At 32.9% G+C, this 13,567-nt stretch overlaps 1 protein-coding gene across 9 annotated transcripts in view; it reads right to left on the reverse strand.

The window, feature by feature from the left end:
- Nucleotides 1-1,578: 1,578 nt before the first annotated feature.
- LOC143240060 (uncharacterized) overlaps nt 1,579-13,567 on the reverse strand; it is a 67,528-nt gene continuing 55,539 nt past the window's right edge. For 6 of the 9 annotated variants that reach the window (XM_076481901.1, XM_076481900.1, XM_076481902.1 and 3 more), the window contains 2 exons: nt 13,273-13,329; nt 1,579-7,009 (listed from right to left, as the gene is read on the reverse strand). In XM_076481901.1, coding sequence (XP_076338016.1) covers nt 6,914-7,009; nt 13,273-13,329 — 153 coding nt within the window. In that variant the 3' untranslated portion in view covers nt 1,579-6,913. Of the gene's footprint in view, nt 10,123-13,272; nt 13,330-13,567 lie in introns of all 9 variants that reach the window. The other 3 variants (XM_076481903.1, XM_076481899.1, XR_013021543.1) reach the window with 2 other exon arrangements.

Below are 13,567 nucleotides of genomic sequence, written 5' to 3' on the forward strand. Positions count from 1 at the left end.
CTGATTTATATCTTCACTTCACATTATGAAAGTAGTGAATAAAATAAGAAACATTAAAATTAGAAGGTTGAGAAGTAGCAGCAGCAGAAATGGCCAATGTGGGAGGAAAAATAATACCAGCTGAACATCAAATAGTTGAATAATGACGATCTAAAGTGAAACTTGATTCCAAAGTCCTAATTACCTCCTGTTAATGAATCATACCTAACTAAGAAACCTTTTTAGGAGAAATAATAGAAAAAATACAAAGGCTGCATGATCATAAAGAATATTAGGGGGAAGTATGTTGAAAAACTAGTTCTACAACTGAATACATTAAAACTACATCCAAGTCACAGGGAATACAAACCAAAACCATAAGTGCTGCAACCAAAGGAATGCCTATTTTTGAGAAATATAATCAGGAGAACTACATTAGCTTGTAATCAGTAACTGAGTTGAAGAAAAAACACAAAAGAACCAAAATTTCATTTACTGTTAAGATATAGCCTATATATTATGTAAAAAGTGTTTGGAAACATTGTGATAAATAATACAGGTGAACTGCACAAACCATTTTTTTAATGTGGATGGTATAGAAAAATGAGAAAAGTGCATACAAAAACAAATAACAGAACCCACTGAGCTTAATGGTCTTGAATCCAAAAAATGACAGAATAAACCATCTAATAAGAAAGAAAGTGATAATCTGGCTGAGATGACTCACCTGATTTATATCTTCACTTCACATTATGAAAGTAGTGAATAAAATAAGAAACATTAAAATTAGAAGGTTGAGAAGTAGCAGCAGCAGAAATGGCCAATGTGGGAGGAAAAATAATACCAGCTGAACATCAAATAGTTGAATAATGACGATCTAAAGTGAAACTTGATTCCAAAGTCCTAATTACCTCCTGTTAATGAATCATACCTAACTAAGAAACCTTTTTAGGAGAAATAATAGAAAAAATACAAAGGCTGCACGATCATAAATAATATTAGGGGGAAGTATGTTGAAAAACTAGTTCTACAACTGAATACATTAAAACTACATCCAAGTCACAGGGAATACAAACCAAAACCATAAGTGCTGCAACCAAAGGAATGCCTATTTTTGAGAAATATAATCAGGACAACTACATTAGCTTATAATCAGTAACTGAGTTGAAGAAAAAAACACAAAAGAACCATAATGATAGCACAAAAATGAGAATATTGAAATACTCATTTGAAGTGCACATGGAAGATCCCCTTCTCCAAAAAACTGATCTGAGGATCTAAAGCTTGAACTGACAAATGAAGATCAGAAGATTCCACTTAAAACCCAGCAGATGTGAAATATATAGCAAGAAAAATCGTTGTTAAGTACTTCTACTTCTACTATTGTGCAGTTATGTTGCAAGTTTAAATTTAAAAAAAAGGCTCCTGGCTGCATTAAATTTAAGAAAATTATAATGTAGCAGAGTATAACACCACTTGTCTAAATAGGTTTCAGTGAAAAAAAAGAGTAAGGACCTAATATACATTTGTATTATAAAATATATATAATACTTACAAATACATAAAATGCAATATTAGGCTATTACACAATAAATAATATTTTTATTTTTGGATAACATTTTCAGGTCTGGTCACTTAGTAATGGTGCAATTTCAAGTCTCACCCACAAGCAAAGGGAGAATAAAAAACTAAAAGAAAAACTGAGATAATAGGAACTATTGAATGATTGATAAAGATATTAGATTATTTCATGAAACTTGACTATTCAAGAGCAAACGGAAGCTACACTTTTCCCATTCTGAAACTGTATTTCCAATAAGTACTTACCTGTCTCACAGAAATAGCTGTTCTCATTTTGTGCTGCCCTCTATATAAAAAAAAATATGCCTATCACAAAGACATTTATATTCCCTCCATTGGAAATAACTGATTCTCATGCAAATAAATAACCATACTTCAACCCCCCACTAATAAGAGAACAATATACTCTTATTAAGTTCTACAAATTATCACTTCCAATTTGGGCAGCAAATGGAAGCACCAGTTTCCAATGAAGAATAAAAGAGAGAAACATGAGATGAAGTAAGTACCTGCAGGAAATACATTTTCAGTACAGGAAAATCATAACTTCTGATATGGTACATTACCTCTTCTCACATAAATAGCTAGAATCCCACATTAGTTAGGTGGAGGGACCAACAGAACACCACTGGCCTATTCTCAACTGAATTGTTGCATAATCATTTCAATATTTTGTTTTATTTTGTATTTCATTAACCCATTCAAGAGGATACCTCGATGGTCCAAGACCTCAGCAACTTAGAACTGGAAAGCAGAATGGACTCTCACACTCCATTAAAAGAAAAGGGGAGAGGGGAAATACATTGGATAGTCTGAAGGAACAACAACACTTGCAATGGGTGACCACAAAACATTATTTTTAAAAGCAGACCATACAAACTTATTCAGTATAAGACATGGCAAGGATGAGCAGCTATCCCCTTCTGCCTTACCCACATAGTCCATGGATTAGTACAGTCCACAGCAGGTAATTTTTTGTTAAAATTTCATTGTGAGAATAAACCTACAAATATTTTTCTGAAACATCCTATCTGTGCAGTGTGCATTACATGGGCATAGAAATATAACATTTGAGTTAACATAGCTTTACAGCACAGATCAGATGCGTCAAAGAATACCTAGTTGGGCACCACTCACCACAAAGTGGGATCCAAACAATTAGTAATAATAAAAAGGAAGATGGCTTCTGAAAAGGAAAAAAAATATGAAAAAATAACTTACCTAATCAAAGTCTTACTGAATTCTGAAGAATAGCTACAGACAAAAGATAAAAGTCCAAAAACAAGAAGCTGTGATCCAATGTAAATAGTGAAAGATGAATGTATTATGGGTATTTCACATGCCAATTTCTGAAGTACCTCCAAGGGATGAAGAAAATTAAATGTCAATGAAAAGGTAAGGTGTTACATTCAATGAGAAGACACTTGGCATGAAGTATGTGATAAGCCACTAGAATTAAGAGCCAAACACATTTGAAACAATAAAATAACCTGCAAAGAAAAAGAAGAGGCAGGAACAGACATCACAAAAGAAAGCCGTGCAGGCAATACAAAAGAGAAGAGGTACATACAGAACATATAAATCTATCTGGTCAGGCCAAGGTTAAAGGTATGAAACAGAAGGAAGGGAAAGTAACTAAATGTAGGAGTTATCCTCACAAACTGATGAAGATTTAGGAACAAAAAAAGATGTATAGAAAATATGTAGAAGAATAAAAGGTATGTGCTACATTGATGACAGATATACAGAACACCGATGTCCACAAGAGAATAAAAGGAAGGAAGGAAAACATAAGGGAATGTGAAACAAGGAGAACTTGGAGAGTGGTTCAAGCATAAGGCAAAGTGAGGCAGTACAGGACCACATTAATATCCCCATCTGGAAAGGTAGCCCACCATAGTGGACTACAAATCCCAAAAGAACATACTAACAGGTCAAGTGTAAAAGAGGCAAATATCTGTGGCATCAGGAAAAACATAAAATGTGGTGCAGGGTCAGGTAAAATATGAAATCAAGGAAATAGAACAACCCCATTCAAAATTCAAGTGAGGAAATCCACATGACAAAGAACAGTGGATTAATCAGAAGAAACCCTGGGCCCATAAACCAAGAATAGAAAATGTTTTATTTGCATTCAGAAACTTCCACAGAGGAAGGAGGAATGAAATATGACAGAAAAGAATCTAACTGTCAGAAAAAGCTGAATCTCCTCACCAATGACTAGAGGAAAACCTGGCATGAGAATGGAGGAGAGGAAGATCCAGATGAAATACTGTTAAATGAGGGTGAAAATAAGGGATGGAATCAGAGAAAGTTGGAAACCTCCAAAGGAGGAGGAGAATGGAAAGACAGACAAATGTGTTGGTCCACTCCTGGCTTCCTGTTGATCAACCTATGCCATCCTTACTCTGAAGGGATGAGTCAATAAAATGTAAATCCAAATGAACAGGAGGAAGCAGAACACCTGCCAAGATGTGTCTAACCACGAATACTGATAGTCAATAAGATTAGGTGGAAGGGAAATAAGAGTAAACAAGGAATCCCTTGTGAGATTTCACTAGTTGGGTAAATCTTGCATATGAGCCTAACTTACAGGGATAAGAGCTCTCATGAAAGATTACATACACAAAAGTGATAGAACTTCATGAATTGTAACAGATCTGAAATCCTCTTCAAAAGCTGAAGAGGAGAATGGTAGGCCAAACTGAGGTGGGTGTTCAAAAAAGAAAGGCACCCAAGTGGACAAAAGAAGGGATAGGTTGTAGTATGTACTTCTCCAAATTTATTGACTAACCCACTAGAGCTGCTTCCAGGAGCAGTTGATAAGGGTAAAAGATAGACATCTGTTTAGAATGAACTAACAGTAGCCAGTCATTTAGAGAAAGCACAACCCAAGAGCATATAAGTAATGAAAACCCACCAAAATATACAAAAGCAACTCTGAAAGGCAGTGCAAAAAACAGATAAACCACCCCCATGGAGAACAAATCAGAGACAAGGTCACAAGTGATGAGATACTGACATATGCAAATAAGCATTCACAATATTCCTCTTGACATCTATAAACCTGGAAAAAAAGCCAACCTAAGTGAGAAGTGTCTCCAAGGTAAAAAGGGGCAGCTGAAAATTGGACTAAGATGAGACAAATCTAGTACAGGGCACTAGTCTCTAGTTCTTAGTGAGGATAACAGAGAGCCTGGAGCAAATTCCTGGAGAAGATGATAAATTGTGCAATGACCTGTTGAAACAAAAGATCTTGTACCTAAAAAAAGGGTGCCTGAGACAAATGAAGTGAAGAAAGAAAATGTAGGACAAGTCTCTAATAAAACCAGAAAGACCCACGAATCTACAATGAAAGATTGCCAAAAGGTAAAAAAAATAAATAAATAAATCATACAGTTAACCTCTTACCAGACTGGAACTTACCAGAAAGAGTAATACTGAAGTGTAAATAAGGACCAGGATGGGAAAAAGGAATAGAGGCTTGTTGTGGCTCCAACTGTAATAAACGTGCAACTAAAGAGAAAAGGGTAGAATGTTGATGCACAGATTATACACACGATTCTAAACTCTCAAATATGTGATTGAAAACATAATAACAAAGAAAGATAATAATCCCTAGAAGTAAAGGGCAAGAAATGTATCCAGGACAAAGTTGTATCTCAACCCAGAAGATCCCAACAACAATGAAACCACATGGGTGAAACGAGAGCCAACTCTGAGGTAATTAGGAACCATACAAAAATTGGGAATTGGATAAAATATCACATACCTAAGAATTCATGTTGAAAAATGCTGTATTAGGCACAGCAAAATCAGAGTGTAGATACCCAAACAGGTTCAACTTGTTCAAGAGGATTGGTGAAGTACATTCAGGAAAAGGAGGATGACCCATATAATGATAAATCTGTTGACAGGTCGTAGCAGATAAAACCAATGAAGGGTTTACCCCACCTGCAGCCTGTGCAAAATAGTCCTACAGGTTTAATACCCAAAGTCATAACATGAACCTCAGAATACATTGTAGAAACTTGTATCAGACATAGGTGTTTAAATGTAAAATATATGAGTGTGATCAAAAAATAAACACTGGGAAATTAAGTTGAAGTATGAGATTTCCTCAATATAAAAAAAAAAAATGTAATGAGGAAATCCCACTTTGGAAATTAAAATATTAAAATCATAGAAATGATTCACATGAATAACACAAGAAAAAAATGTCTTAACATGAGTACTGTCAAATAAGATGCGAGAGTTTGGTAGAAATGAATAGAGGGAGTCACATTGATCACGAGGGTATGTCATACTCTTATTTGTGGAGGGTTGAGACATGATTATTTGTGTGAGATACATATGAGATTCAGTAAATTCTAATGTAGGGGAGATAAAGGGCTTGTGGCATGCATAAAATCGTTTTTGAATGTAGAAGGCTGCACTAAACAAGAAGAGTTAATGTGAGTGGAGGTAATATATAATTTTGGAAAATTAACAGGCAATTTGATGTTACTGACCAATTTGCCAGCCATAGTACTACACAGTCAAACAGTTTTTCAGATTCAAACAGGATAACAGTCTTTTACAGGTGGCCTTTACTTTAAGTTCATAAGCATACTTAAATTCAACAGTTATTAATAACTGATCTTCCAAAACCATTACTACTTTAACAGTATAAAATCTCTTGTTTCTTTAAGGTCATTAACTGGAGAGACCATTTTGCTTTAAGTATGCACTGTCATTTAATTACTTCAGTGGTCCACCTTTTGTTGCAAAGATATCTTAAATTTTCCTTTAACTCACTAGAGCTGATTGTAATATTACTGAATAAAATGTAACCACATAATATCTATATAATTACTGGCTGTAATAATAACTTACCAACAATAAACAATGAAATGGAATAATGAAATTTGCTCATTAAGGTTTCTGTATGTAAAAGTAAATACACATTATTTTTCTTACAGTTTATTATCAAAAATGGTAAAATGTGTGGAAAAATTACTATGAACTTGCTGCAACTTACTATGTTTTTTGACAATACCATATGTACTTTTTTTTAATATAAATTGTGCAAATCAGATATCATATTATTACGTCCAAAATACCATTGCTCTATTATTCTTTAGAGACATCACAAAGCACAGGAAATTTTACACAACAGAATTTTTCACAGTCATAAAAAATTGAAACATTAATTCACATTTTACAAAATGCATCATAAAAACATGTACAATGACTAACACATTTCAGAATTTTTAAACTGGACGGATAATGAGCAGAGAAAGTTGAATGCTACTAAATTGAAGCTATACATGTATGATTATCTACAACCATTAAAATAACTAATAATGTTGATTTATTTATCATTTGTCTGTTGATCCTTTCTTTTCTTTCTCTGAAGCTCTTCAAGGTTAAGAATTCTTGCTTCCTCAACAATCCACATCATCTTGCTCTGTAATAATCAAATACCTGCATCACACTACTGTAAAGTAATATTTTTACATGCAAATTAACAGAACGAAAGTTGAGAATCAAATGCAGGTGTAACAAAATAAACATCGAGAAAACATATTTAATATTCTTTAATAAGAAGTATCACTGTAATTCTTTGCATGTGTTAATATTCGAATTAAAGTTTAAAAAGTTCTGACAAATGATAGCTTTTTAAAACACAGATGGATGCACAATATAATAATATTTATTGAAAAATCGGTTTATGTCACAAACAACTATAACTACAGTATTTTGCAAAGGTTTTAAGACATAGGTTTCAGGCTACTTTCAAAGAATAATGGAAGGTAAGCCACAGGTGAAACATCAAAATTTTATTAATCTTCATATTTAGTAGAAAAGAAACTTCATAGAAATACTTGAGTTCAGCAAAAAGTTAATATTTTATGTGCTTCCCTTTGACTTTAATACCTGCAGACAGTCTTTTAAGCATTGTTCTAACATATTTTATTAAAGTTTACTTTGGTATTTTACCCCAAATGTGTCTAATACACTTCTATAAAGTTTATTTAAAAATAATTTTTGACTTGTTACCTTTGATCTATCCAATCCAAGATCTGCTCAAATGGGTTGAAACTGAACTCTGTGGGGGCCATTGCACCATTTGAATAACTCCATGCAAGTAATTTCTATCACAGGTTACATGAGTGTTTGGGGTTATCAGCTTCTTCATAGCAGAACCCTTTATCAGTAATAAGCAAACCATGGATACACCATGACTGATGAGTATCTGACAGTACTTGTGCTGGTTCATTATTCCACATATTTTTCAAATATTTCCTATTCCTTTAGCAGAAAAACACCCTAAAAACTACCACATTGCCTTCCCCATGTTTCATGGTAGGTAATATGCATTGAGGTATCTTTTACATTATGTCCATTGGGTGTACAACCTATGTTTTGAACCAAATATTTCAAACTTGAACTCATCTGTCCTAAACACCCTTTTTCTTTCATCAACAGTCCAATTTTGTACTTTTTGACAAATTTTAGACACTTGAAAATATTTGGAAATCGAAGTAAAGGTTTTTTTTAACTGTTACACGATCAAATATTCCATTCTCATTGAGTCTTCTTGATATTGTAGATCTGGATTCTTTTCTGTTACTTGAAACATGGTTGTTTATCTCATGTTTATGATCAGCAATAGTCTTCCTTCTGTCACAAAGGCCTCATAAACAGAGAGTTGGCATCAGTATCATAGGTTTAGGTGTTCTGCCTCTTACTTTCACATTTTTAAATTTACTTGTTTCAGTCTCACAACCTAGACACTTGACAGTGTCTGAGGAGCATTTCAAGTCTACATCAATTTATCAGAGAGTCCAACCAGCATCATGTAAAGATATTATGCGAACACTTTGCTCTACTTACAATTCTCTATGTTTTCTGGGCCATGGCATGGCAACAAAACTTAATATATAGTGTTAAACATTGTGTTTATCAATATTTATTTCTAGAGTGCAATTAAATTGATTTCTTCTAGCATGTACTGATATCATACACTTACTCCTTTCTCTGTAGTTCAGACACTAAAGAAAGTACTATAACAATTATATCAAATGCTAAATTAGATCAGCATGTTCATTCAAACAGAAACCTTATGACATGCCCTTGGTATGAGTATATAGCAATTATAAAGAATGATAAGTATTCCCACCCTCACTCCTCATTTAATTGTCAATATGGATTAGTGAAACATTACCATAACATTAAAATTTACATTCTGCAATGGTGTGGAAGAATTAGCCCCATAAAATGGAAAAAATGAAAACAATATTTTCTTGTTCTGGCACCTTTAAATAATACTGTTTATAATGCTTAAATGCATCAGATTTAAAGCAGAGTAGAGAGTACTTCAATAAGTATGTGACAAATCAGTTCATCTGTAGGTGGTTCTCATTTAAAACATAGAAACAGACAGTGATCTTTTCCACTGACAAGATAGATGATGCCTCAAGAATACAATCTCCCTTGTTTTCTTCTAAGAATATAATGTGGGTACTGCCTGTATCCTGAGAAGAATGGCATAATTGTTTTGTTTTGTTTTTTGTACATAATACCATGTTTACTGAGCTCTGAACATAACTAATTAGATTAATTTTCACAGGTACATATTTGTGCTCATCTTTTATTTTGTTTTATGTGTATAATACCATGTTTACTGAACTTTGAATACAACTAATTAGATTAACTTTTACAGGTATATATTCGAGTTCATCAGCTACTTGCACCCCCACCATTAAAATCGTAATGGACAGACTAATTGAACTATTCTGCCTGAAGAAATGCATTTTAGCTTTTATACTCCCATTTTGAGAAATCAAAAGTGACCCCATGTGATACGTGCTGGCTTTTATATAGATTGGTTGCCTTAGCAACACACCAAATATTAATTCTGCAAGTGATTACTTACATGCATTGTTGAGAAAACATGTTTAGTTTAACAGCTTGCAAGTGGCAGCACATTATGACAACATATCTAATAGACTATCCTATGTAGGTTACAAAGGTAATGGAAGATGAGCTAGATATAGTTTATCTAGAGCTACTGATGTATGTGACAAATTTAATGTTGATATATATGATTATGGCAACATACAGACATAAATATATATGTATGAATATTACACAAAGTTATTCATAAGTGCTGTATAGCATGAATGAATCAATCTAAATGAATAACACAACTATCAAATAACACATGAATAAGAATTAAGGTTGGATAATAAGTCTTCCAAACATGAAGTTAACTGAGATCACTGGCTTGTAAGACATTATTTGAAGATAGTATTCCTGATATTTTCATTAATGTTGATGAAAGAATTTTTCTGTTTCAACAATAAAATATTCAGTTAATAATGAATTTTCAAGGAAAAAAATATTAACAATAATAACAATGTAGTAATGAGAGGAATGTGGCTAGGTTCCATGGTAGCTGTCAGTTGTCATGAAGATGGAAGGCAGCAGTAGAAATCATAGATGAATGTTGGTCAAGTGAGAGGCCTAAAAAAGGCTGGTAGGCAAGAACATCCACAGGTGTAGGGGATGCATTGTCTACAGATGATAAGATACATTAGTAGAAGTAATATAAATTACTAATGTAAATTAACCAAGGTAACAGTTGGTAGTTTTGGTTCTGCCATCACAACATTTAAAACTTATAAATGAACGTTTAACAAGTCACAATCTATGTAACATCTTTAGTTCCTGACTTATTTAACAACTGACATTGACTCTTTTGTGACTCTTGTTTTTGACTAATTTGTTACAAGCTTAACACACACATTCAATTTTGCTTGCTCTATGATTCCTGTCAATACAGTAAAAGGGACATACTGACTGATACTAACAGAAGCAGCTCTGAAGTAACAAAAACTCCATATGCATTTTAGCCTAACTATGGCAAATATGGGACCCATAAAAAAACCAAATTCTGCTGGTGGAACTGCACATATATGGATTTCAAATGACCCTTTCACAGGGCTTAGTGAACCACAGATTCTCCCCAAGTAAAACAAACAGGATTGCCAAAGAGATGTCATCTACCCCTACCCCTGCTACTGTCCCACAATCAAGGCTATAAATAGTCATTTTGATTTTGTTTATATACATTAAAGATATTGTAATCTCTGGCTATTGTATTATAATTTATGAGGGGTTTTCTTTCAATATTTTTACTTATTCATTTGTACACAAACACTCAAGAGTATATGTGTTTTGTCACATTCTTTTTTGTGTGTGTATTTGTGTGTGTGCAATTTATTTAGTCATGCAGACAGTGTCTATACCTTAAGGATTCCACTGTTGATATTTTGTATAGCACCATATCTTATCAGTTTGGAACATGAACGACTTTTCTGTTTTTCTACTGTTACCAGTTATAACATAGAATTTCTCAAGCAAGTTTCTAGTTTTAAATTTTCCCAAAGGCTAACTGGGTGAAATAAAAAGTAGTTGTCTTTTTGTTTGATTCTCTTGCAGAAATAACAATGCAATTTTTAATTGTATACTGAGTTAGTCTTATCAGTAAATCAAGCAGCATTCAGAGGTGACTCATTCATAATCTTTACTTCCCATTAGCCAACTGACCGAATGGGACTAACCACTGTTTTTTGGTAGTTTTTTTGGTATAAACTCTAGTTTATTGCAATGTTTAAAATAGTATTGGAAGCTAGGGATGCATACGGATACACATGCCAAACTCTGTTATATAGGCAGTTACTTGCCTATATAGTTCAGTTTAACATGTAGCAAACATAGATTGCATTCTTCCTAGATAACACAGCTGACCAAGTAACACGACAAAATTAATAGGGATGCATACATATTTTTAACTAGAATTTACCAGAGTTTATTCACATTTTACCAAAGCTTCTTTCAGAAAAATGTTTTAGATCAGCATACAATGAGACCTCAGAAAGTTCCTGCACTTTTGAGTGTGTATTGTTATTTTACTTTACTTTGTTTCGTTTCAGGAGAGCTTTTAAAGTCCTTCTGTAAGTGCTAGGCATAGTTTAGCTTAAGGTATTGTCACTTAGCAGAGGGCAAGCAAAATAAAGTTCTTGGCAATGAATTAGCATGATTTAAATTTGTTGTACATGGACTGGTCTTAATATTCTTAATGGAGTATTGTTTCTGATATTGTTGGAATCACAATTCAGTTATTTATTATTTAGTGAAAATATTTTAATTATCACTAGAACACACAAGGGACTTGAAAATCCATGTTAAGTGTACCATTAAGTGAAAGTAATCTAACTTAACCTAAGTTATGTTATGTAATTTTATTTCATAATTTAATTTACAAGGAGGAATAAATGAGCCTTCAAGGACTTTCTGTTTTAATAAAGTCTTTGTTAGCTCTTCCTAGTTCTTCACTTTCAATTTAAAATACCATTTAACTGGTAGCATATTGCATTGTATTGTGTTCTGTTTACACTGACTGCCTTAATGCTCAATTGCTATTTAAATTCTGCATGAAATATATGTCAGTGTCATTCTCTGTGGTCGAAATGTCATGTTTTTAGTGAAACAAATACTCATATGCACAATACTTGAACATCTTATTTCTGCATTCCTGGACTTATCTGCTTTCCTAGAAATCTTCGACATGTTACACAGCTTAGGATGTAGTAAACCAAAATCTTCCACTATAGCACACTTATAACAAAGTACATTTTATCATGATGCAAAAATATATTACAACCTTACAGTGTAGTAGAGCTAAGCATGCAGTATGTAATATTATTTCAACATGATACAGTTTATCCTGTAGGAAGAATAAACAACAGTTTGCCTATATAGTTCAGTTTAACATGTAGCAAATATAGATTGCATTCTTCCTAGATAACACAGCTGACCAAGTAACAAGACAAATGTACCTACTTCCAAAATCATACAATTCAACATGTAGTAAAAATAAACTATAATCTTCTTAGATAGTACAGTTTAGAATGAAGTAAGAATAAAAACATTCTTCTTAGACAGTACAGTATAACATGGAGTATATATGAACTTCAATCTTCCCATATAATACAGTTTAGTATGTAGCATGAGAAAAGCATTCTTCCTAGATACAGTTTAGCAGGTAGTAAAACAAAAGGTCATTCTTCGTAGGTAGTACAGTTTAATGTGTACTAAAAATAAACTAGTATCTTCTTACAAAGTAACTCAGTATGTAGCAAGATACAAGAAGATTTTTCTTGGGTAGTACAGATAAACATTTAGTTAAAATAAACTAAAACTATTTAAGTAGTGTAATTTAGCATGCAGTATGTAAAACATAGAATCACCTTAAATGGAACAAGTTACTATGTAGTAAGGATAAATTACACTATTTTTAGATAGTACAGTTCAAGAAATAGTAAGAATAAACTACATTTTCTCTTATAGATAGTAGAATTTGGCATGTAGTAAGAATAACCAATATTTTTCTTAGACAGTACAGTTTATCAGGTAGTAAGAGTAAATTACATTTCTCCGAGACAATACAGTTCAGCATACAGTAAGATTAAAATACATCCTTTCTATACAGTACAGTTTATTACTTCCTAAGAAAACACTACATTCCTTACAGATTATACAGTTCAGCATATAGTAAGAGTAAGTTTACCATATGTAGTAGTATAATGTTCCACTGAAGCTGAAATGTATTTACTATATTGTAATAAAGAAGAAAATCAAGACATAATAATAAAGTCTTACCTTAATTTCCAAAAGTTGGTACTTTGGCTCCTGAACTTGAGGGCAGAGAGACAAAGCCTAGAAATTAATAAGAGATATTTATCTACATTCTCTGTGATAATGTATTCTTGCAAATTATAACAAGACACTACAACTGTTTATTCTAAATAGCTGAAAGCTTATAACAGTATACATATATTTTACTGCCCTTTAATCCATGTCTGACTAGTAATCCTACTACAAAAGTTTGAAGACACAGCAAACACACAGCTTAAGTAACTTTATCAAATTATGTAAAAAATGAGTTGTTTACAAG

The sequence above is a fragment of the Tachypleus tridentatus genome, chromosome 13 (assembly GCF_004210375.1).
Source record: "Tachypleus tridentatus isolate NWPU-2018 chromosome 13, ASM421037v1, whole genome shotgun sequence".
NCBI classification, from domain to species: Eukaryota; Metazoa; Arthropoda; class Merostomata; order Xiphosura; family Limulidae; genus Tachypleus; species Tachypleus tridentatus.